The sequence below is a fragment of the Sceloporus occidentalis genome, unplaced genomic scaffold (genome assembly GCF_023333645.1).
Source record: "Sceloporus occidentalis isolate IW3139 unplaced genomic scaffold, rSceOcc1.0.p SCAF_24, whole genome shotgun sequence".
Taxonomy (NCBI): Eukaryota; Metazoa; Chordata; class Lepidosauria; order Squamata; family Phrynosomatidae; genus Sceloporus; species Sceloporus occidentalis.
In genome coordinates, this window is record NW_028317004.1 from 12,209,842 (window position 1) to 12,232,160 (window position 22,319).

The following is a 22,319-nucleotide window of genomic DNA, read 5'->3' on the forward strand; positions in this document are numbered from 1 at the left end:
AGAGTGGGGGGGGGGCAGGCCAGGGTAGGAGACTGAGTGCAGGGCAGAGTGGGGATGGGGATGCAGGGCAGGGTGTGAGTGTGGGGGCAGGGCAGGAGACTGGGTGCAGGGCAGAGTGGGAGACTGGGTGCAGGGCAGAGTGGGGGTGTGGATGCAGGGTGTGAGTGTGGGTGCAGGGCAGAGTGGGTGCAGGGTGTGAGTGTGGGGGCAGGGCAGAATGTGGGGGCAGGGCTGGGTGCAGGGCAGAGTTGGAGACTGGGTGCAGGGGCACAGTGCAAAGTGCCAGGGCTGGGTGCAAAGTGCTGGGTGCAAAGTGCCAGGGCTGGGTGCAAAGTGCTGGGTGCAAAGTGCCAGGGCTGGGTGCAAAGTGCCAGGGCTGGTGCAAAGTGCTGGGTGCAAAGTGCTGGGTGCAAAGTACCAGGGCTGGGGCAAAGTTTCTTGAACAGTAATAGTCCACCTCTTTTCAGAATGTTTGGGGTTATTTTGTTTCATAAATATTGTGTTTGGGTTTTTGTACTTTGAAAATATTGTTTTTTTTATTACATCATAACAAAATAGGAATGTTAATGTAAATTTTAAGTTGTTTTTTAACATCCAGTTCATTAAATTATTTTAAATAAACTAAAAATTTGCATATTTTTTTTTATCCGATTAATCGGCCAACTAATCGATTATTAAAATAATCGTTAGTTGCAGCCCTAGTGACATATGGCTTTGTGCTAATGGCTAATCTTCTGGCACCGCCACTGGCCACATAGCTGGCAGGCTACTGTAACTGGGAGGTAGACAAACATCAATATGCAGTATTTCACCACGTGGGGCAGGAAAACTTATTTGGTGGATTTGCCTGGGGCCCCAGAGGGTCTTAATCCTCTGTACCCATATTATATGGAGGTATGCCATTGATATCCTTGTGTATTCCTTCTAGTGTGGCACTATCCTTAAAGTTGCTTTTTACCAAGGGCTTGGGTAAATTCCAATCAGAACCTGGGATTATTACAGCCCTAAATGGGAGCGACACTTTAGTTTTGTTTTCTTGGCCATGATGTGCCTAACTAAGTTAACGAGATATATAGCTTTTTTTTTTTTGTGTACTTTTGCCACAAAAATACCCTGTTCACTTACCAGTGCCTGATAGTGGACATTCCTGCTCTAATGGCATGAATACCTGGCAGCTTTCCTTATGGCTACCGGAGGAAGGTGAGGGTGGAATAGTGATGCTTGCATGTGTTATGGTGTGTAAAATGGCTACTGGGAGGGAGGCTTGGGCTGCTAGGCTTTATCTGCCCCCCCCCCCTGAGGTAGAAGGTGCCACTTGTCCCCTTGTTCACATACAACATAAATTGTTTACTGTAGTGAACTGTAAAATGTAGGACGAGTGACACCACTATATCTACAATTTAAAGGACTGGGATATTGGTAGAATCCACTGGGCCCAGGAGTAAAACGTTTGAGCCTTCTGTTGGTTCTCCTACTAGGGACAGCAAAAATCTCATCCAGATCTTAACCAAGGCCTGTCGGTAAAGAATTTGTGTATTCTCTTGGCACAGAATACTTGACGTTACCGACTCCACAACTAGAACTACACGCCGTCCCAACCGCTACTAGATGTAGACTGGTCGTTGCAATTGCAAAAGGTCAGTCTACAGCAGCTGTAAAACATGAGACTTAAAGCAGATCACTTTCTGTACTTTTTATTTATAAAGACTGTGTAACGTTGCAAACAAGCTAAAAGTACCCTTAAACTTCAATAAACCTATCTTTGTGACATGGAAGCGAGCCATGTTCATTGGTTATAGAAGGTAATACACTGCTTTTCAGAGTAAATAATGTACAAACATGTTAATGCATTTGGTTCAAAAGGTTAATGTGAATGCTATACTATAGATGTGGACGTCTTTGGCTTCTGACATAATCTTATTTGACATTTTAATTCTCCACCCCTGGGCACTAGTGGAGAATTGCCACACAAGGGGCACATCTAACTAAATGGTATACACTATCTAAAAATGACACGGGGCTAGAGAAGTAAAAAAAAACAAAAACAGGGGTGCCACTATAAGAATACTTAGTTTTAGTGGCAATGCAAAAAATTGCCATGTTTCTTTGCTATTCTTCCATTAGAAAGGCTTCGTGCTTCCTTGTAATGTCGTCACAGCTGGATGATATTATTCAACATTTGTAACACTTCGGTAAGCATTTGGTTTCTCAAGAGGCTTGATGATGTCTAATCACCAATGCTTTATCCAAATGTCCTGAGACTAAAGGCTGTAGGGTAAACGGATTTGGGCCTGTGTAGTTTGACTCTGGCTTTATTAGTGCAGGGAATATTTGGAGAGCTTTCATTGATGAAAGTGCTCTTCACGAGATATCACTGTCAGAACACATGTAACATTCTTTGCTAGTTTCACATACTTTTGTGTAATCTAACAAGATGCGTCACTGGTGCCCTGGCAGTTGTGCATAGATTGTTTGACATTTACATGTTATCACATCATTTATACTTTGGCACCCATTTATGGCATTAACTATTTCAGTGTAGCTATCAAACTTGATGAAACCCACCCTCACTGATTAAAGCTATGTGTTCTGTAGGACCTACACCAGTAAGCTTCTCCGTTAGCAGAAGTATCTGACATTAGACTGTCCCTTTTAATTATCACACAAAACAAAAACCAGTACGGATTAGCGCCCCCCCCTATTGAGTCCGCTACTGCCAAGGACTGTTTTTATTTGGATAGTATTGATGCTATGATGGTAACTCTGCCATTGCAACCTTGTTTCCATTACGTCAAGATTTTACTTGCCTTTCATAAAGAAGTCACTGCGTGGTTCTGATTGAAGTATTGGGAGGCTATACATGATGCATACTACACAATTATTGCTGAATTTCAAAAGCACAATCCCAGCTGTTAACAGAACACAATGTTTAAGACTTCTTGACTTTTAAGGTAATTGAACTGAAATTACCAGTATTGTCTAAGGCTTTTATAGAAAAATAACCCCCCTTCCATGCTATCTGCATCTGTTTGCCTTTCTGTGAGTATGACTATGTACTAGGCTTTAGGTACATGACTCTCTGGCTTCAGATAAGGAATTTTTTATTTTTTATTTTTTTTTTTACGTTTGGTTTTTGACCCTAGTGTGCACAAGGAGTGGGGCACTCGTTTACCATGCCCCCTTTGCTTTGTTGGTCATCTAACTCTGCCACACAATTCTAACACCCCCCCCCCATCTATTCATATTAACTCATCTCTTCCAAAATAAACTGCTGAATGTTGGGACACTGAGACTCCAATGTAGAGGACATTGATTAGATTATGCTGGAACTGCAGACCTTGGATACATCTCAGCTTCCACGAGACTTAACTTTTAACCGGATATCCAAAATAATTATACAGCCGGCCACACAAAGAACAAGCTGTAGTTTAAAAGCTTGTTAAAAGTGAACTACAATGTGTGACGGCAACAGTTCCCCTTAAGAGCAAAAAGGCAGTCAAGTGCAATATTCATAGTTTACCCAGTCTTAAACGCTCTGCTCTTCAATGAAGTCTGCAAGCTGATTAAATGTTCCTTTATGCTGTTTAGTTTCAACACTGCATCTCACACATATAAATTATAGAATCTGAGGTCCTATAGACTGTTTAGTACTTTAACAAAGATAATATTGTGAGGGAAACGCTATCTATATGTGAAGGCTCTAGCTGCATTAGGCCATGTTGGGGAGGGGGGGGGCTCCAACTCTTCCAGAGTCTGTCACACTAATTTACTTATTCAAAAGACCCTTTCTTATAGCTGGCACATTGTCATCTTTACCAAGCTCTTTAGCCAAGTCACATTTTTCAGTTCTTAAAATTTTTTTTTGTGGCTTGAAAGCTGGGAAAAGGCTTAAACCGCTTGAAGCCTAGCAAACTGGGACACACATGAAATGTGCTCCCATATATATTTGCTAAAACTTTCCTTTTTAAAAGAATGTAACTGATGGCGGTTTTGAGATACCAGACATAGGCAAGGTTAAAACAAACTTTAGGAGGTGGATTTTATTTTTTTTCTTTCCTTACGTTAAGTGTGAAAATTGCTTCTATCTAGAAAGTGTTTGCCCAACCACCCATCTACTGCTAGTATCTGACATTATGGGGGTATGTGATGCTAGGTCTTACATCGCGTGTTTCCGTCCAGATCTTCTGCACAAATGAAGTGTCCTTTCTAATTTGCATCAATAGCAGCTGAATTCCTTAAATACTATATGGTGATGGTTTGGTACTCCAGCTGTTTAGCTAAATGTTAGTTGTCTGTCAGTATCTGGATCTTTCACCCATTGCTAAACAGTTGTATTGCACATACCATTTGCTGAAAAATTTAAATGTCAGATCACCGAGGAAGCAAACTACTAGCTGCCATTCAGCTACCTGTACACCGCCAATAAATGATTAGGGGAAAGTGCCATGGATTCTCCCACCTCTTCAAACCACATTGAGAATCTTTAATGCTAATGAACTCCTACATGTACAGTCCATTATTTCAGACTCAATAGGTGGTTCAGTCTTAATCACCCAGTCAGACACTGTATGCCACATACAGCATGATTAAAAAATGCACAATGTTTTTTTAAAGCTATGGTATTTTGCTACTAGTACTAGAGTGAAAAAAAAGGTTGCATGATGAGTAACTACATGTGACTTCTTGTACACTAAAACTTTATGAATGGAGTAATTAGACCTTTAACAAAGAAATATGAAGTGCCAAGCAGTCTCCTGATATGGCTGGAATCTGGCCTTGAGCCAGGCCTTGCGCTGCCAAGCACAGACGTAGGCTTGAGCCTGAGCAATAGTCTCGGCACAGATGGCTCAAGGTCTGTCCAGCCTGCAGCGTCTTTGCACACAGTCCTTGTTTCTCGCATACAGATCTTGCTTGAAGAGCCGTTCTTCTGCAGAGGGGGGAAAAGGTGAAGCAGGACAACTGGTTTCATGATTTCACAAAATTTACTTGATTTTACGCTTCTACATAACTGACGCTGTGGTGTGAATTAATGAAAGGCGATGGGACTATTTAAAAAGCCTAAAAGCTGCATTTCACATCTGTTCCCAACTGTTATGCCAGTGAGTGTGCCTTGCATGCCTGCAATGCAGATTGTAATCCTTGAATGCGTCTGGGAGTGCATTGTGGGTATCCCACTAATAACTATCCAACAATGTGAAGGGGTTGTCTTGGCCTGTAGCAAGAAGTATGTTGTGGACTGGCAATGCAAGAATTGCACGTCTTGCATGCATTCCCCTACCCAATGTGAAATGCAGGTCTGTATCCCTAGTTGCATACAGGTCTGTTTGTTTAAAAGATTCTGTGCCTACAGACCGCTTTGTCTGAAACCCTAGTATTAAACATCTAATCTGTTGTAGTTAAGACCTTTTTATAGTATAATATATAAATTATATTTGACCCATGCTTGCTAGGCTAACTTTGCTGGAAAAGGTTTGGGTCTAGTTTCATAGACTGCAGATGAAAGTAATGCTAATATGCTGGCTCATTAAGCTTCTCAAACATCACCTGTACTTTACAATAAGACTAGTTAGGGAGGGACCTTACATATACTATACTGACAAAAGAACTGGGACACCTAGCCATTAAACCAACAGGGACTTTTATGACCATGCGTTCTGAATACATGGCCATTAATATGTAGTATCAACAGCTTCCACTCTTCCAGGAAAACTTTCCACAGGACTTCAAGGTGTCTCAGGGTGTGGGTTTTTTCCCATCCAGTAGAGCATTTGTGATGTGAGGGTTGGACGAGAAGGTCTGGATCGCAATCTCCTTTCTGGTTCATCCCAAAGGTTTTGGTGATGGGGCTCTGTGCGGCCCAGTCAAGTTCTTCCACACCAAACATTAAGATTTCCTTTCACTGGTAAGTAAGGGGCTGTGTCCAACCCATGAAAAAACCCTTACCATATTTCCCTCTTCCACCGAACATTACAGTTAGCACAATGCAGGCAGGTAACCTCCTGGCATCTGTCAAACCCAGAGCTGCAAAACAGAAGTGTTCGTCGCTCCGCAGAACACACGTCCTCTTCTCCAGAGTCCAGTGGCGGTGTGCTTTACACCGATCTATCTGATGCTTGGCATTGTACTTGGTGATGTGAGACTTGCATGCAGCTGCTTGGCCACGGAAACCCATTCCATGAAGCTCTCACCGCACAGTTTGTTCTGATATTAATGCCAGTGGAAGTTTGGAACGCTCCAGCTATGGAATCGTCAGTGTGGCTGCTTTTATGTACCGTGTGCCTCGGTGTTTTGCTTTGGCCGTGTTGCTGCTGTTCCAAAAATGCTTCCATTTTCCAATAATACCACTTACAGGTGACCATGTAACTTCATCCCTGCTAGATATTCCACAAACTGACTTATTGCAAAGATGTAGTGGCCTCGCCGAATTTGGAACCACCTAACGGATTGCCCGGACAGTCGCGCAATGGGACCTTAAGTCCTGGGCAGCCTCACACATTTTCTTTTTTTGTTTTGATGCGGAGGAGAGAGGGGCCTAGCAACTGCTCGGCGCCCCTCAGTCTCCTCCACGAGGCCTCTACCTCCGTCGCGGTGCCGGCGTTTCATGCTGATCGACGGAATATGACGTCATATTCCAGCGCTGAGCAGTCAAGCAGTGCGCGCTGCGGCAGGGCAGGAAGACGGAAGCCTCGTGGTCACGCCGCAGGACTTAAAGGTGAGTGAACTACAAAGGGGGAAGAGGGTAGTGAGGCAGAAGGGGTAGAAAGTGATGAGGGAGGGTAGTAAGACTATTAAAATAAGTTAAGGGAATGAGTTTGAATTAATGTGTGGATGCATAGTTGTGGAAAGCCTGGGCTGGCTTTGGGGTGTGTAACCTGTGAGCTATGCCTGTAATCTAGGGGTTTTATCTATCCTTTTTAATGCTCTGTTTATGTGAATTAGAATTTATCTATACCTGCAATGCTGGGTTTTTGTTCTGTAGAGTCATATATTCTATGCTGTTTCCATACATTATTTATGTATACCTGCAAATACAGGGTTTGTATGGCTTTATTCAGCTTATCAATACCTGCAATGCTGTTTCCATGTGTTTATTTGATCTATACCCTCAGTGCTGAGTTTACATGTGTTTTCCAGTTGATTTATACCTGCAATGCTATGTTTCCATTTATTAATGTATACCTGCAAATATAGGATTTGTATGTCTGATTCTGTTTATTTGATCTACACTTTCAGTGCTGAGTTTACAAGTGAATTTCAATTTATCTATACATGCAAAGCTGGGTTTGTGTTAATGTGTTGATCTATACCAGCTATAGGCAGCAGGGTCTAATATTTATATATGTAAATATATATTATGTGGGTAGCAGGGGCTAATAAAGAAACCTGCCAGTTTAGCTGCTATTTTGAAAGTAGATTTCAATCATTTTTCTTTACTTGCAAGAGAAGTACTAATTATGTAGTTAAAAATGCATGTCTAACGCGTATATGTGATTGGGCCATCACATAAATTGGTAATAAAGGGAGGGGCTTGCTGGGGGCATTAATACAAATAGTGCTGATCGGAGGCAATCATACAAGGGTGTGGGGGGGCACCACATCAATACTAAAAGGGTGCTGGCTGAGGCATAAATACACAAGGGGAAAAAACACTAAAGGGGGTAAAAACGACAATGCAGTGTGGAAAATCCATCCTGATGTACCGTATTGGCTCAGATATAGGCCGCACCCTAAATGTTAGGTGGCTTTTTTTTTTTTTTTTTTTCTGAAAACGGTTTGTACCCCCCCACCAGACTTACCGGTGCAGACTCCACGGGATCTTGCGGGGCCGGCAGAGGACATCTACACATAACACTTCAACTTCCGGTGCCGGCACTACCGCCATGGGAAGTACCGGCAAGGAAGATTGTTCAGCGGCGATGCGAGCAGAAAGAACCTCCGCTGCCGGCACGTCTGCAAGATGTGCTTTAAAAATCTCCCTTGCCGGGACTCCCCCCGTGGGAATTCCCGGCAAGGGAGATTGTTAAAGCACATCGAGCAGACGTGCCGGCAGCGGAGGTCATTCACGCTCATCGCCGCTGCCGGTGAACGTCTGCACGATGCGCTTGGACAATCTCCCATGCCAATACAGTATATGTCTGTCACAGATCATGTCCTGCTGTCTGTTTCTGGTTCTCAGTGTAGCAGAGCCTGCCCCCGTGTGTGTGTGGTGCAGAGCCTGTCCCTTTGTGTGTCGGTATTATGTTATTACTTTTGTTGGTCCAATAACAAAAGTGTCATTCCATAGCACATTACTTTTTGCTAGATATATAATATCTCTATTCAGTCATATGATTTAATGGTGGAAATTATTAATGCCCCCCAGCTTTGACTGTGGTATCTTATGTGCCCCCACTATATATTGTTTCTAGAGTTGCCACTGCAAAGATGGCATCTTATCACAGTAACTCGCTTAAATTCGGAACAACCCAAATTCCATAAATATCAGTAAATGCAGAATGCATGGCTAGATTTTATATACCTGTGGCAAGGAGTCTGATTGAAACTGGATTTCAATAATTAAGGTGTGTCCTAATACTTATGTCCATGTAGTTGTATGTATGGCTCTAAACACCTACAGCCTGAAGAGAATGCAAGAAAGTCAATGTCTAGTATTGTATGTAATTTTTAGTAAAATTGGTTCTCTATACTTCCCTTGTCAAATTCCCAGATATTTGTGAGGGAATAATCCCTTTGACAATTTAATGTCGTTTATCTTCTCTATCACTTAGGATTTTGACACATGAGCCAAAATTTCTAAATATTTAGACTGCCATAAAATCCAACAGAAGAAGACCATAGAGTATAATACAAATGTGTGGTATCTTATCATTCTACCATGCGATGGGGTTCAGACGACATTTCACCTTAGTAACCTGCTGTGAATTTGTTGTACAGGAGGAACTGCATCGTGTTTCTCCTAAGAAGGGTTGACTTGTCTACTTGATTGCAAGTTAAAGGGGAGAAATGTGCAAAAGGGTTAACGTTCGAATCTGAAACCAACGCCTCATAGACAAAAGCCTGACACATTCACATTGTACTAAAGGTTGGCTGAACTGGGCTATTTTCCTCATCCTACTGTTAATCACATATACATCTGTAACTAATTGCCTATGGCATATAAACTTAGTGACCTAGTGACACTACCTTCTTCATCACATGGCACTGCATCCTTTCGTGTTTGGTAGGGCATCAGTGTCTGAATCCTTGCCCTCTTGCCACACCAGTAACCATACCGTGTAAATTGTCCTGATTTGCTAAAGTATTGTTTGTGTCCTTCTGAGGGGGAGAATATTGGCTGATAAATGGTTGGCAATAAAGTTGCTGGGAGATATTTCTTTCTCTTGATGCAACTAACTTCGAAACACTTCTAGAATCTTGGGAAGAGGTAGATCTAGAGCTGCCTCTATGCTCTGGGGCGGGGGACATCTTTACATGAGTAAGCATTGAACATGGCTGGTGGTGAGTATAGTATACATTAACTTTCTCTTATGTGAGATGCTTTCAGGAAAACCTCTCTGGCAAGTCTGGTAATAGGAGGAGGGGGTTGTTGTTTTCTGCTGCCTCACAATTACAAATTGATCTTGCTGTTTTTTTTTTTGGGGGGGGGGGGGGGCTAGCTTTAGGATAAATGGCACTAGCTTGTTTTTGAACCATCTTCCATGATACCAATGAGCCACAGTATCAGTTTTCTATTTCCTGTGATGTTTTCTTAAGTTACACTTTTTTTTTTTTTTTTTCTCTAGTCTGTCATAGTATTTACACTATTAGTTTAATATGTTAACCTTTTTTTGTGCTATCTTTTTCTCTCCCCAAACTAGGGACCAGGACATTGTGTGAAGAGTCCCAGTTTCAGTGTGGTAACGGACGCTGTATTACTTCACTGTGGAAGTGTGATGGTGATGAAGACTGTGCAGATGGGAGTGATGAAAGCTCTTGTAGTAAGTGCTGGTCCAGCAGGCTCATTTTTACGGGAAGTAACTTAGAGTCGGATATAGATATATATTTCAAATACCCTTCTACATACTCATAAGAGATGTAGTTCCTAAAATGTTAGGGCTATATCCTTTTGGGAGGCAGACTGAGTGTTTATTCTTGTTAGTATCTGCAAAACTGTTGCTTACAGATCTCGATCATCTGCAATGCTCTAATTCTAAAGGCAACCATGCAAACATTATCAGATCTCAGAATATTTGAGGACATTCTACAGCCTAAAACCTCTAATTCTGTTTGACCACTAGATGAAAGGTACTGTAGTTAGTTGTAGCCAAAGCACCAAGTGGGATGTATGGCATAGCCATATACTAGAGCTTGTACTATGTACTACATTTGTAGATGCGTTTCAGTTTGCTTCCCTATCTGACAACGACATTGTGGTGAGGTTGCTTGGCTAACCTGACATGTTGACTCATTTAATGTTTGTAAAGTTTTTGTTTGGTGTAGGTTAAACATTCTTTCCTTGCGTTAATGTTCATAATCACACCCTCCCGTCATGTGGGGTTTACCAGTGAGGTCTATTAATCACACCATAAACTCTCTCAAACAGTAAAAAAAACATGTACAGAGTCGGACTTTGTCTGCACTAACGGTCAATGTGTTCCTAGCCGATGGGAGTGTGATGGAGACCCTGACTGTGAGGATGGATCAGACGAAACTCCAGAGCTATGCCGTAAGTTGAACAGAAGTCCATTCTCGTGTATAAATATCCTTAACAATTGTTTGTTCATGTCTATACAGGCTTGGGCAAAGTGTCTACGGTCTGCTCCTAGAAATGAACCTTGCATATTCTCACCCGAGAATCTCTTTAGTGCTGCCTTTTTATAAGACCCCAAACGCTCTAAATGCTGAAGGATTTTGGAAGCCTGCATACCTCTTCTGTAAAGATGTTCTTCAAATGTGTTTAATTATACTTTTTATGAACCAAGACAAGCTTAAACAGGAACATTCTCTGTAGAACTTCTCCAGTTCTTTAAGAATATATTCTAACATTTTCTGTTGGAGATCCAACCATCCTTAATTTTGTACAACTAAAATAAATTCCTGCTAGTTGGTGCTAATAAAGAATTTGTGTTCTGATTAGATTGCATATAGCAGGGTAACCTGATGTGGTATAGATGAACAAAATGATCTGCTGGAGGATATGCTCAGTGGCAGTCTTTATGCAATTATAGTTGCTGCTATGATTCTACTCAATGGGTCAGTTACATGGTCAACCCAGTGACACTGAAGGACTGTTCCAGCCAGACACTCTTAAAGGTACTTGGCACCTTTTAATGCGTCTTGCATGTATGTCCTGGGTGAGGCCTAAGGCAGCACCCAAGGTAAATACATCGAAGTACTAGGAATGTTTTTGAATGCTACGTTTTTATTTTACAAGTTAAGTTCACAAGACTTGGGAACCTTTTCAATGTCTTCCTTGATGTTGCAGTACTCGTTCAGGCTTGTGGTTCTGAGACAAATACTAGTTGGTACATTTTAAATGTGAGGCTTTCTATTGAATGAATCGTAAATGCTGACTAAATGGATTTGCTGCTCTGTTCATTACAATGTAATGAAAAGATTAACATGCAATGATGTATATATTTTCATTTCAGATGTGAGAACTTGCAGAGCCACAGAAGTTAGTTGTGGTGCTCGTTCAACCCAGTGTATCCCGCTATCATGGCAGTGTGATGGGGAAAGTGACTGTGACAGCGCGGAGGATGAAGAGAACTGTGGTAAGGGTTCTAACTGGTGGAGGCTGCACGTAAGTGCTCTTCCATACACATACCTGCTTCTCTGGGTAAGGGAATGGCCACCATGCCCACCCCCACCTAGCCAGTTCAATGCTATCTGGTTCAAGCACTGCCTTGGTCTACAGTTAGACCTGTCTGTCACAAAAGAGATGGGGTAACCTACTGTGGGGAGTCCACAGGTGTGCCCAAAGAAATACTGTATTTGCGCGATTATAAGACGACCACCCAAAATCAAAATATTTTAGGAAAAAACAAAACCTGAATATAAGACTACCCTATAGCAAAAATTTTACTAGTACATATTAATTCATGTAAACTATTTTTTTCATATTTAATGCCTTATACCCCCCTATTTGCCACTCTGCCCCATGATGTGCCTTTTAACCTTCCATATGCCACTCTGCCTCAAATGTCTTATACCCTCCTATATGCCACTGTGCCCCATGATATGCCTTATACCCTCCTATATGCCACTCTGGCATATAGGGGGTTAAAAGGCATATCATGGGGCTGAGTGGCATATAAGGGGTTAAAAGGTGTGTGTGTGTGTGTGTGTGTGTGTGTCCCTGCAATCACACTCCTATCAAGCCAAGGCAGTACATGCTGGAACCTGAGGATGATAGTAGTGTGATTACAGCCTCCCTATGCCATGCTACCACTCACTCACAAACATTTAAATACTCATTCATTCCATTAATCACACATACTTGCTCAAAAACCCTCCCCCACCCCCCTACCTGAACTGAAGATCTCTCACTCGCAGACTTCTGCAGGGGCCTGGCTGTGCGAGCAACTTCTCTGGCCCCGCCCCCAGAGGAAGGAGGAAGGAGGGGGGAGGCAGAGTTATGTGAGGACTTTGCTAGCTTCCTGTTCTCCTGCTGCTTGTAGCAGAGACGCTGCTCGCTACCAAAGCCCGGTAAGCAGCGTGGCCCCAGCAGACATTTTTTTGAGGTCTGATTAGACTACCTCGATTATAAGACGAGGGATATTTTTCAGAGAATTTGCTCTGGGGGAAAAACCCCGTCTTATAATCGAGCAAATACGGTATTTAGTGACTAATACTGTCATTGCTATATGTAGAAGACTGCATACTAGGTTAATATTGTAGTGTAAAAAAAAAAAAGTGTAAACGTTCAGGCTAAAGAAGTGTTTTAAAGGCATTGTAGGATTTTTGACACTGGTATAATTGGTAACACATTTGGCCAAAAAAAATAAAGGGTATACTTGCAGCTTTAAGTCTTGTTGGCCAAATTGGCTGTGCTTCAGGCATGTATGTCCTCACTTCAAACGGCACCTGCAAGTTTCCTTTTATCTCATGTCGGCTATTCCCACGGTGAAATTTAGTGAGTGAATATACCAAACTGTCTCATGCTTACGTTAACACACTTGGCTCAGGTCGGCTTGCAGCTCCGCGCAGAAATATTCTTCGGTCATTAACAAGGCTATAGATACTGGCTTAAAGTGTCAATTTGAGTAAATTGAAAATCTCACTAACACTTTTACTTTATGGAAATCTGTTTCGTATTCATGCTTTCCCTTTAAAATCGTCTTTTTAAATATTTTTATGTATAAATGTATAGTCTTTTCTGTAGAAGCCATCTTACAACAGGCTCATCTCAGCCCACCTCGGCAAAACAATCGCAAATTGAGTTTTGACCGTCGTTTGTTTAGCTGCCTGCAGGGTCACAATGTAGCAGTGAAGTGTAAAATGATTTTGCTGACACGGTTTTAAAATATTCTTAGGAGCTGCAGCTGAATTGGTGATCCAATCCAATATGTAGTCGTAGCCCTCTGGGGGCTGCCTCTAGCTGAGGTTAAAACGAGGACATTAAAGAATGAATAAACTGTACATGCACCATGTTTTGGGAGATAAAATATTAATTAAAAGCTTAGTATGTTACAGCGGAGTGTTTAGTACTCTGGCCCCCTGTCGCTGATGCACTCTTGTTGCCCTTTCCAAGTTTAAGCATCTTTGCTCATTCACCGTATTTCATGATTCATTCATGTACCATGTAGTAAACTTTATTTTGGGCCCAGCTAACCTTATCCACAATGTCTGCTGCATATTGGTATTTGATAGATTTGGTTTAAATGGTGCTTGCAGTATGGTAATGCAAGTCATACTAGTATTTGTGTCACTACAAACCTTGGTGGTCATGCAATGGTTTATAATGCCTTGTAAGGCTTTCTAGATTTCACCTATTTTAATGTGATTACCTTAACAGGGAATATAACCTGTAGTCCATCTGAGTTCACTTGCTCCAATGGGCGCTGCATTTCCAGCAACTTTTATTGTAATGGCCACAACGACTGTGGTGATGGAAGTGATGAGATGAACTGCACACCTCCCACATGCGGGGTCCACGAGTTCCAGTGCAAGAATTCCACTTGTATACCGCTCAGCTGGGTGTGTGATAACGATCCAGACTGTGCTGACCATTCAGATGAATCCATGGAGCAGTGTGGACGGCAGCCAACCACTCTTCAGAGGTGTTCGCCTAGTGAAATCCCATGTGGCTCTGGTGAATGCATCCATGAGAGATGGCGCTGTGATGGAGACGCAGACTGCAAGGACAAGAGTGATGAGATAAACTGTCGTAAGTTTGCCTTGTGCTTCTAGATGCGGATACTGTTGAGGACCCCGTCACTGGGCTTTATTAAGGTTTTTTCCCTTAAATCTTGTTGCCTGGAAATGCAGTGTAGGAATTGATAGCAAAGGCAGCTTTGTTCTGGACCATATAAATCTCTACTTTTGAGCTAGTTTGTCAAGGAGCTTGAATAGCCCGACCCTTAAAGTTCTATAATATTATACTGTATTAGAAAGCAATTTTATGGTTCTCCTGTGGAAGCGGCCATATCTGGCTTCAGAATTTACATACTTACTAGTCCCCTTTCTGGAAGAAGATGGGGAAAGAGGATGCACAGAAAATTGTGCTTGAAAAGCTATTAGTGGCCTTAAAATGTGATGCTTTGCAAAGCCATTAGGATGCCAGCACGCTAATAGCTTACAATTATCTGAATATTCTGTAGTACCCAAATGAACGTATTTAAGACACTCCAGCCAGCATCTGCGTAACACTTGGTGTTTCTTTTTCTAATGCATGGAAGCATTCTGCACCCGCACCCACACTTTTTTGTGTGCAGGGGGTGTTTTCATGTAAGATTAACATGTGAAACAGAACTATTTTTCCAGTTCATTAGTAAGCTGGATTTTTTTTCTTTTAGCTTCCCGTACATGTCAGCCAGACCAATTTAAATGTGACGATGGCAATTGCATTCATGGCACTAGGCAATGTGACGGTGTGAGGGACTGCCTTGATGGCACAGATGAAATCCGCTGTACAAATGGTAGGCAAAAAAATGCTTTAAATTTTTTTTTTTTTTTTTTTTACAAAATTAAAAGCTTCTGTCTCATGTTTGTTCCTCCTTTCTTTCTGCTGGCTGTCTTCAGTCAACCAGTGTTCAGGGCCTGGTAGGTTCAAGTGCAGATCTGGCGAGTGCATTGATATACACATGGTGTGCAATGGAAATAGAGACTGCAAAGACTGGAGTGATGAACCAGCAAAGGAGTGTGGTATGTACTGGTCATATGTAGACAAGTGAATTAGACGCACACCTGAAATATTCCAAAATCTTTTTTTGTACAGAAAATTAAGCACTGCACCTATAGCGAATGACTTATAGGGCTTGGAAAAATTCCCAGAAAACTATGCTGGGCTAGTGGCTGTGCTCTTGCCATGTGCTACAGTCTTGTTGGCTCTAGCCCTTCCCTTCAGGTTTAACTAGTGGCACAGACACTGGCAGTGGCCCCTACATGTCAAAGTATAAGGCATCCTTAAAAACAAGTGACTTGCCTATGAATTGGGTCAAGATTATACCACATGGCATTCGCGATATGAGTGGTCTCCACAATCTAAATCTTCACTCACTGGGCACTAGACCCAATGATAAGGCCTTTTGAGTAAAGCATAAGGTTTTTTGGGGTTGGATATTGTATTTTTTTTTCCCCTCCTTCTTTGTATTCTATTTGACGTTCCAATGTAACAGTATCCAGGGAAATGTCTTATCAATGGCTTTCCTTGCAGCCTTCACATGTTGGAAGAGTTTGACTAACCAAAACAACCTGTCCTGGTTGAGTAACACCACTATCTGTGTTGCAATGACTTGACAAAAATCCTATACTAAAGGGACAAACACAATTGGCTACATTTGTTTTTTCCTGCTAGCTAGAAATATGATCACCTACCCATTTCCTATGGCCTGCTTTGTTTCAAGTTTTTACAGTCACTTGGTTATTTTTTGCTCTAGGTTAATATTTAAAAAAAAAAAAAATCAAATATATTGTGTATGTGTCAAGTCTTGGTGTTTAATTGATTGCTCTCTTCCAGATATAAATGAGTGTTTGGTGAACAATGGAGGCTGTTCTCATATATGTCGGGACCTGGTTGTTGGCTACGATTGTGATTGTCCAGCTGGTTTTGAGCTAATTGATAGGAAAACCTGTGGTGGTAAGAGATGTCTGTTTGCCTGAATTCTTGACCTCAACATGATGCAAACTGTGTTTGACCACAATCCTGTTATCTGCCCTTTTCCCTAGATATTGACGAATGTCAAAATCCTGGAATCTGCAGTCAGATATGTGTCAATCTAAAGGGAGGCTACAAATGTGAATGCAGCAGGGGCTATCAGATGGATCTGTCTACAGGAGTGTGTAAAGCAGTAGGTATGTAATGTGTGGTGTTTTTTTTCCCCTTTCCCCTTCTCACTTATCAGCGAATAAGGTTAAATGTTTGCATTCTGCCCACAGGCCGGGAGCCATGTTTAATATTCACAAACCGCAGAGATATCCGGAAGCTTGGACTAGAGAGAAAAGAATATATCCAATTGGTGGAGCAGTTGCGTAACACAGTAGCGCTGGATGCGGATATAGCGGCGCATAGCTTGTTCTGGGCGGACACCTTTCAGAAGGCCATATTCAGGTCTCTTACATATGTCTTGGTTTAAGAATACAACTTTGCTGTGTTTAGGAGCTTAAGCTATTGATATAATGAGGATATAAGACGTTAACATTAAATACATTTGTACTGAAATGTGCAAATAAAATCCCAAGAACCATATTGGGGAAAAGCCAGGTTCTTTGCCAAATGTCCCTAAATCATGGTCATCTGGGCTATAACTAGATGGCTAGCAGTCTAGTGAATAATGTCCCTGTAAAACATGGTCTCGGTGACCAGTGTTTGTAGATTGTGACAGTTTGTGGTTAAGTGCATCTCATGCCTGGTTTTAGGTCATCATAACTACACTTACACAAATTGTCATGGACCTTCCCTCAGGCTTGTTTTCCCTAAATCTTAAACAATTTAAGGTAATAATAAAAAAGAAATCCTATAAAGATTCCAGGGATAATGCCACAAACCCTGTAGAACAAGGTTGAATAATGTGTTTAATGAAATGTATTCAACTAATCCTCATAGCAGGCATACTGGCTTGTTTCTGCCTCCTCCACAAAGCCATGAAGATAAGCTACCTTCGTGTTTCGAACCAGAAAACCCCAACCTCATACTGAAGGCAAATACAAACCTATGTACCCTAGGCCCCATGCATGGGGTTGTATCTTAGGCCTGCAAAATTACACAAAAAACCTAGCACTACCAAACCCCCCCCCCCCCCCCTCCCGATTCAAACCATTCTCTATAGAGTTATGGTGGAATTGGGTTATTAAAATGACTGGCTAGATCCATGCTTTATTGTGAGCGAGTTGTCTAGGGTTTATTTGTTTTCCTCAAAGAAATTGAAATATGCTTTGTATGTAATTCAAGATACTTAAATGACAGTCTTCTCATATTAGTTTTTTGAGCATATAAATAGAAGTTCGGGGGCTGTTTCAACTTAAAACTAAAAAACTGTTCAGCTCCTGTGTAACTGACTTGCCTTTTCCCTCTAGTGCTCACGTGGACAGTCGTGACAAACTTGGAAGCCACTTCAAGGTGATAGAGCACTTGCCAAGTCCTGCTGCAATCGCGGTCGACTGGATCTATAAGACTATATACTGGATAGATTCTGGCTTGAAGACTATCTCGGTGTCAAGTTTTGATGGCTCCAAAAAGACAGTTTTATTTGATACAGGCCTAAAAGATCCATTATCTATTGCTGTTGATCCACTTTCTGGGTATATATACATTTCTCTCTGGGTACTTTATGAAAAATTGTCGTTGGATGTTCTATCATGTGAAGCATTCCACCTCAAGGTTGTTGCGCTGTAATGGAGCCCTCATAGGCCTATTGTAGTATGCTGGTACCATCGCTACATTACCTGATTATATCAACATGTGCTTAAGACTTGTTTAGGAAAGGTTTCATGCAATGAAGCTCACTGGCAGAGATGGTAGTGCTTAACATTGTTTTGTGTACACACACATTTATCTGATGGCTCAACATGCAACGATAAAATACCATGTCATTGTTTTCTATAGGTTTATTTACTGGTCTGACTGGGGAGAACCTGCCAAGATTGAAAAAGCTGGAATGAATGGAATTGACAGACAACAGTTGGTGACGACTGACATACAGAGACCCAGTGGAATAGCCTTGGGTAAATATATACATGGGGGTGGGTAGTACCCATGTTAAAATACTTCCCTAAGTGCGATATGCAATAGTTACGGTTAACGTCTTTTTCCTCTCGTTTAGATTTGGTAAAAAGCCGACTGTATTGGCTCGATTCCAAATTGCACGTGCTGTGTAGTGTCGACCTGAATGGGCAGGATCGTAGAATTATCCTAAAGTCTTCAGAGTTCCTTGCTCATCCACTTGCACTTACTATATTTGAGGTAGGCTTTGCCTTTTGAAATGTATTTCAAATTAGAAGTGCAGATGTGCGTTCTTCGAGTTACATTTTTAAAACGCTTTGTTTACCGTTTGATTAGGATCGAGTATACTGGATTGATGGAGAGAATGAAGCAATCTATGGTGCAAATAAATTTACTGGACAAGAGTTGGCAACTTTAGCTAATAACCTGAATGATGCCCAAGATATTATTGTCTATCATGAGCTGATACAGCCTCCAGGTAAGTCAGCACCGTTGAGAGCTTAAAAGCGCTACCCTTGGCAATGAGTCGCCGGGAGGATGGCTTTTGATTGAAATTACTGTAGTGAGTAACTACACAGGATTTTGCCTGAACTTTGGGGGGGGGGGTGTAATTCTGCAAAAGATTTGCTGTGACAATAGCCCTTCTTTGCCCCTTTGCCTTTTTAATGCATGCACACTAGCAGGCAGTGCCTTGACCAAGACGCCTCTCTGCAGAAATTTTTTTGTTTGATTCATCTTATTACAATTTTCTTTAAACTAGCATGGTTTTCATTTGTGGTCTCATGACATAACACTTGATTTTGCTGCTCATTGGTTTGATAAAAAAAAATATAAATGATGCATAGAATAGGGCACAGGAGATGGTTTGAACTGGCTCCTAGTAAATACCTGGTTATTTTTTTTTTGGAATTAAAATTGTTTTTTGATGCCTGTGGCAGTGTCGCATTACACCAATTATCCTTGTGTTTACACTATACTCTAACCTAACTGCAGTGCTGATAATTGGGGCATAAACTTGGTGATTGTGGTCTGACCCAGCAAATTTGGAACTTTTTTTTTTTTTATTCCTCGCCAAAATGTATTCCTTTTCATGAAGTTACTGCTGGCAAAAGTTGACTTATTCTTGCTACATTTAAGATGTGTAAGAACAGGACATTAATGGCCATGCTTTATCTTCTTTATCCCTTTATGAATAAATAAAATGTTTGTTGGGAAAAGCAGAGCTATAATAAAAACTTGTGCCAAACAAGTGAATGTACTGAAAATAAAATTCAAGGTCTTGTTACAATGTTCATTGTTAATGTTTTGGGTTTTTTTTGTTTTTTTTACTGTGAAACTATCGTTTTTGTCCCATCAGGTTCTGTTGAGATAAAATAAAAAAATTCCTACTTTGTCCATAGGTAGAAATTGGTGCAATGAAATGCTGCCAAACGGAGGCTGTGAATATTTGTGTTTACCTGCTCCTCAGATAAATGATCGCTCCCCCAAATACACCTGTGTATGTCCCAATGGCTTTGAACCGTTTGATGGCCGAAACTGTAGAAAAGGTATATTAGCTGCAATTTTTTTTTTTGGTTGTTGTATAAAGTCTTTTGTAGTTTTTATGTAGTAGTGTCACACTTGCAGTAGGCGGCATCATGTGAATTCCCTTCTAGCAGCTTGTTTGTATTTTCATGTAGTCATCAAATGTGATCCCTTGTCGGTCTTAAAGTGTGATCTTAAGAGTCTTATTAGGTATTTGTATCCTACGTGTATATATTAAAGCATGGCCATTAATATGTTTGTCTGTTTTTAAGGTAGTAAATCTATGGATCATACCATTACTCCTACTGGATTATCCCCTATTAAACCAGTCCTAGCTGGTAAGTGCTTAAAATGCCTCGCACACTAAAGTAAATTACGCCTAAGCAGTGCCATTGCGTACAGCTCATTTCACCTTTTAAACAGATTAAAACTCTTGTAACTAGACTTGGCATGTTTGTTCATTCCTGTCTCTGAATGTTAACATCCTCATGTTGGTTTTTTTGTTCAGCTAGATGTGCCCTGTATGATGTGAAGTTAGGACACTGTCTTTTCTTATGAAAGATAGATTCTTGTAATGTAAGCCACATCTTTTATGGATCTATAGAAGAAAAGATATGATTAGAGAATAGCTGTGGAAATTTTAATCCTAAACATTGCCTACTAATATAATAGATGCAGGCCTTCTTGAGATTGACGTATGTGAAACTGTCCCATGGCTGGCTAAATAGACAGTTGCAAGACTATGGTTGGGCAGTAATTTCAATATTTTAAATATAGATATTCATTCTACACCTCATGTGTAGGTCAAACCTATATTGAGCTGGCATTCAGGATTAGAGGCTCAACCCTTTTGCTTAATATCAACATGGGAATGCCAGTTAACATTAGACTTCTAATTTATGTTACGAGGGAGGCAAATGTCTTTGTCACTGTGGCTTCATAAGGATTTGCTTGCATAAAAACTTGGTTTTTGTTGGCAAACATATTGTCACATGTCAAACAGATCTTTATTGTAAGTAATATATTACTAACAATTGGTCTTTATCATAGTTAATCACTTAATTTCAATCTGGAATGCTAAATGATTAGAACCTGTAGCTTTGCTGCTACTTCCAGCTGGGAATTTGGAGCCCTAACTTTAAACTAAGTATCATGCCCCAATTTGATTATTCTGGGTCAGTATGTCTGTCTATGTAGTGTTGGTCTAAAGGGGTTGTCTTTTTGTTTTGTAGAGAGTAACACAAGCTCATCCGTGTACGAAGCAGATCCAGGAACTAAAAGCTCTTCTGCCGCGTGGGCAATCCTTCCGCTCTGTAAGTAGATGTCCTCCGCAGAATTGTTTCTATAAACTTGCGCTGCCAGGAAGAATTGCATGGTTTCGTTATTGGTGTTTATCTATGCCTAGAATAACAAACGTAATGGTCAGAAACTTTACAGGGACATCCTGCTACTTCAGCAGAAAAATAAATTAAATAAATATTAATTGGCAGCTGTGATTTCTGTATCTGGAGGAGGAACGGCAGTATGAAAACCAGGGCTAAAGTGCCTAGACAGCTATTACAGCCTGGCCTGTGACCAAGACAAACTTCCAATACTATGTCATTTTTCTCTCTGGTCAGTGTTTAATTACGGTTTGTGACTAAAATCAGGTCTAGAAGAGAAGAGCTACGTATTCTAGGAATCTTTCCTGTCATGCCACGTCAATACGGCCGCTTATAAAACTGGGACGAGAGGCTTTTCACAACTGTTATGCAAATTTTAATAGCTTTCAGAAAAGTGTTTGAGATATACTTCTGCAAATAATTCAAATGCTGGAATGAGTCCACATGACTGGAATCTGAAACTTGAGAAATCAATGCTCCGTATGATACATGTTCTTTATCTTATAAATGACCGTAAACGTGGTTTGTTTTAAGTGATGCTTGTGGTGGCAGCCACAGGAGGCTACCTTATGTGGCGCAACTGGCAGCGGAAAAACATGAAAAGCATGAATTTTGACAACCCGGTCTATCTTAAGACAACAGAAGAAGACCTTACGATAGATATTGGAAGGCATGGTGGAAGCGTGGGACACACTTATCCGGCAGTGAGTAATGACACCAGCTGTATGCTCTTGGGGATATTTCTTGTAGTAAAGAATAAAACTATTAGGCTGTCCTTGGTGCCAGTGTAAGAATATCAATTACATTGGCGCTCGGCCCATTTACCTTTTTTGCATGTATAAACGTAACTGCGGACGAGTGGAGTGTCAGCAGAAAATTGGCATCTAAATGTTGTTTTTCTGATTCTTCAGATATCGGTTGTTAACGCAGATGACGATCTCTCATGAGCATGGTCACACATGGCTGGCATTCACCATCTTCCTTCAGTCTACACTGCTTCAATGGGATTTTTGGTCTGTATGGTAACCAGGCCAGTGGCTGAACATACCCCA

At 41.2% G+C, this 22,319-nt stretch overlaps 1 protein-coding gene across 1 annotated transcript; it reads left to right on the forward strand.

Annotated features, from left to right (window-relative positions):
* The first annotated feature begins 6,618 nt into the window (after positions 1 to 6,618).
* LOC149300634 (very low-density lipoprotein receptor-like) lies at positions 6,619 to 22,214 on the forward strand. The gene is made up of 18 exons (XM_089485122.1): positions 6,619 to 6,712; positions 9,858 to 9,977; positions 10,583 to 10,705; positions 11,631 to 11,753; positions 13,997 to 14,368; positions 14,997 to 15,119; positions 15,223 to 15,345; positions 16,160 to 16,279; positions 16,369 to 16,494; positions 16,579 to 16,750; positions 17,716 to 17,940; positions 18,245 to 18,363; positions 18,462 to 18,601; positions 18,698 to 18,839; positions 19,762 to 19,908; positions 21,118 to 21,198; positions 21,802 to 21,971; positions 22,179 to 22,214. Exons 1-18 carry the CDS (start codon positions 6,619 to 6,621, stop codon positions 22,212 to 22,214), a joined length of 2,556 nt encoding a protein of 851 aa, XP_089341248.1.
* The last annotated feature ends 105 nt before the right edge of the window (positions 22,215 to 22,319 follow it).

Excerpts from the sequence above, each read along its gene's own strand:
- LOC149300634 (XM_089485122.1), top strand. The coding sequence starts at position 6,619 with ATGACGTCATATTCCAGCGCTGAGCAGTCAAGCAGTGCGCGCTGCGGC. Across the intron at positions 9,978-10,582 it reads GAGTGATGAAAGCTCTTGTA|TAAAAAAAACATGTACAGAG; the intron begins GTAAGTGCTGGT and ends TCTCTCAAACAG. Across the intron at positions 18,602-18,697 it reads TTGCACTTACTATATTTGAG|GATCGAGTATACTGGATTGA; the intron begins GTAGGCTTTGCC and ends CCGTTTGATTAG.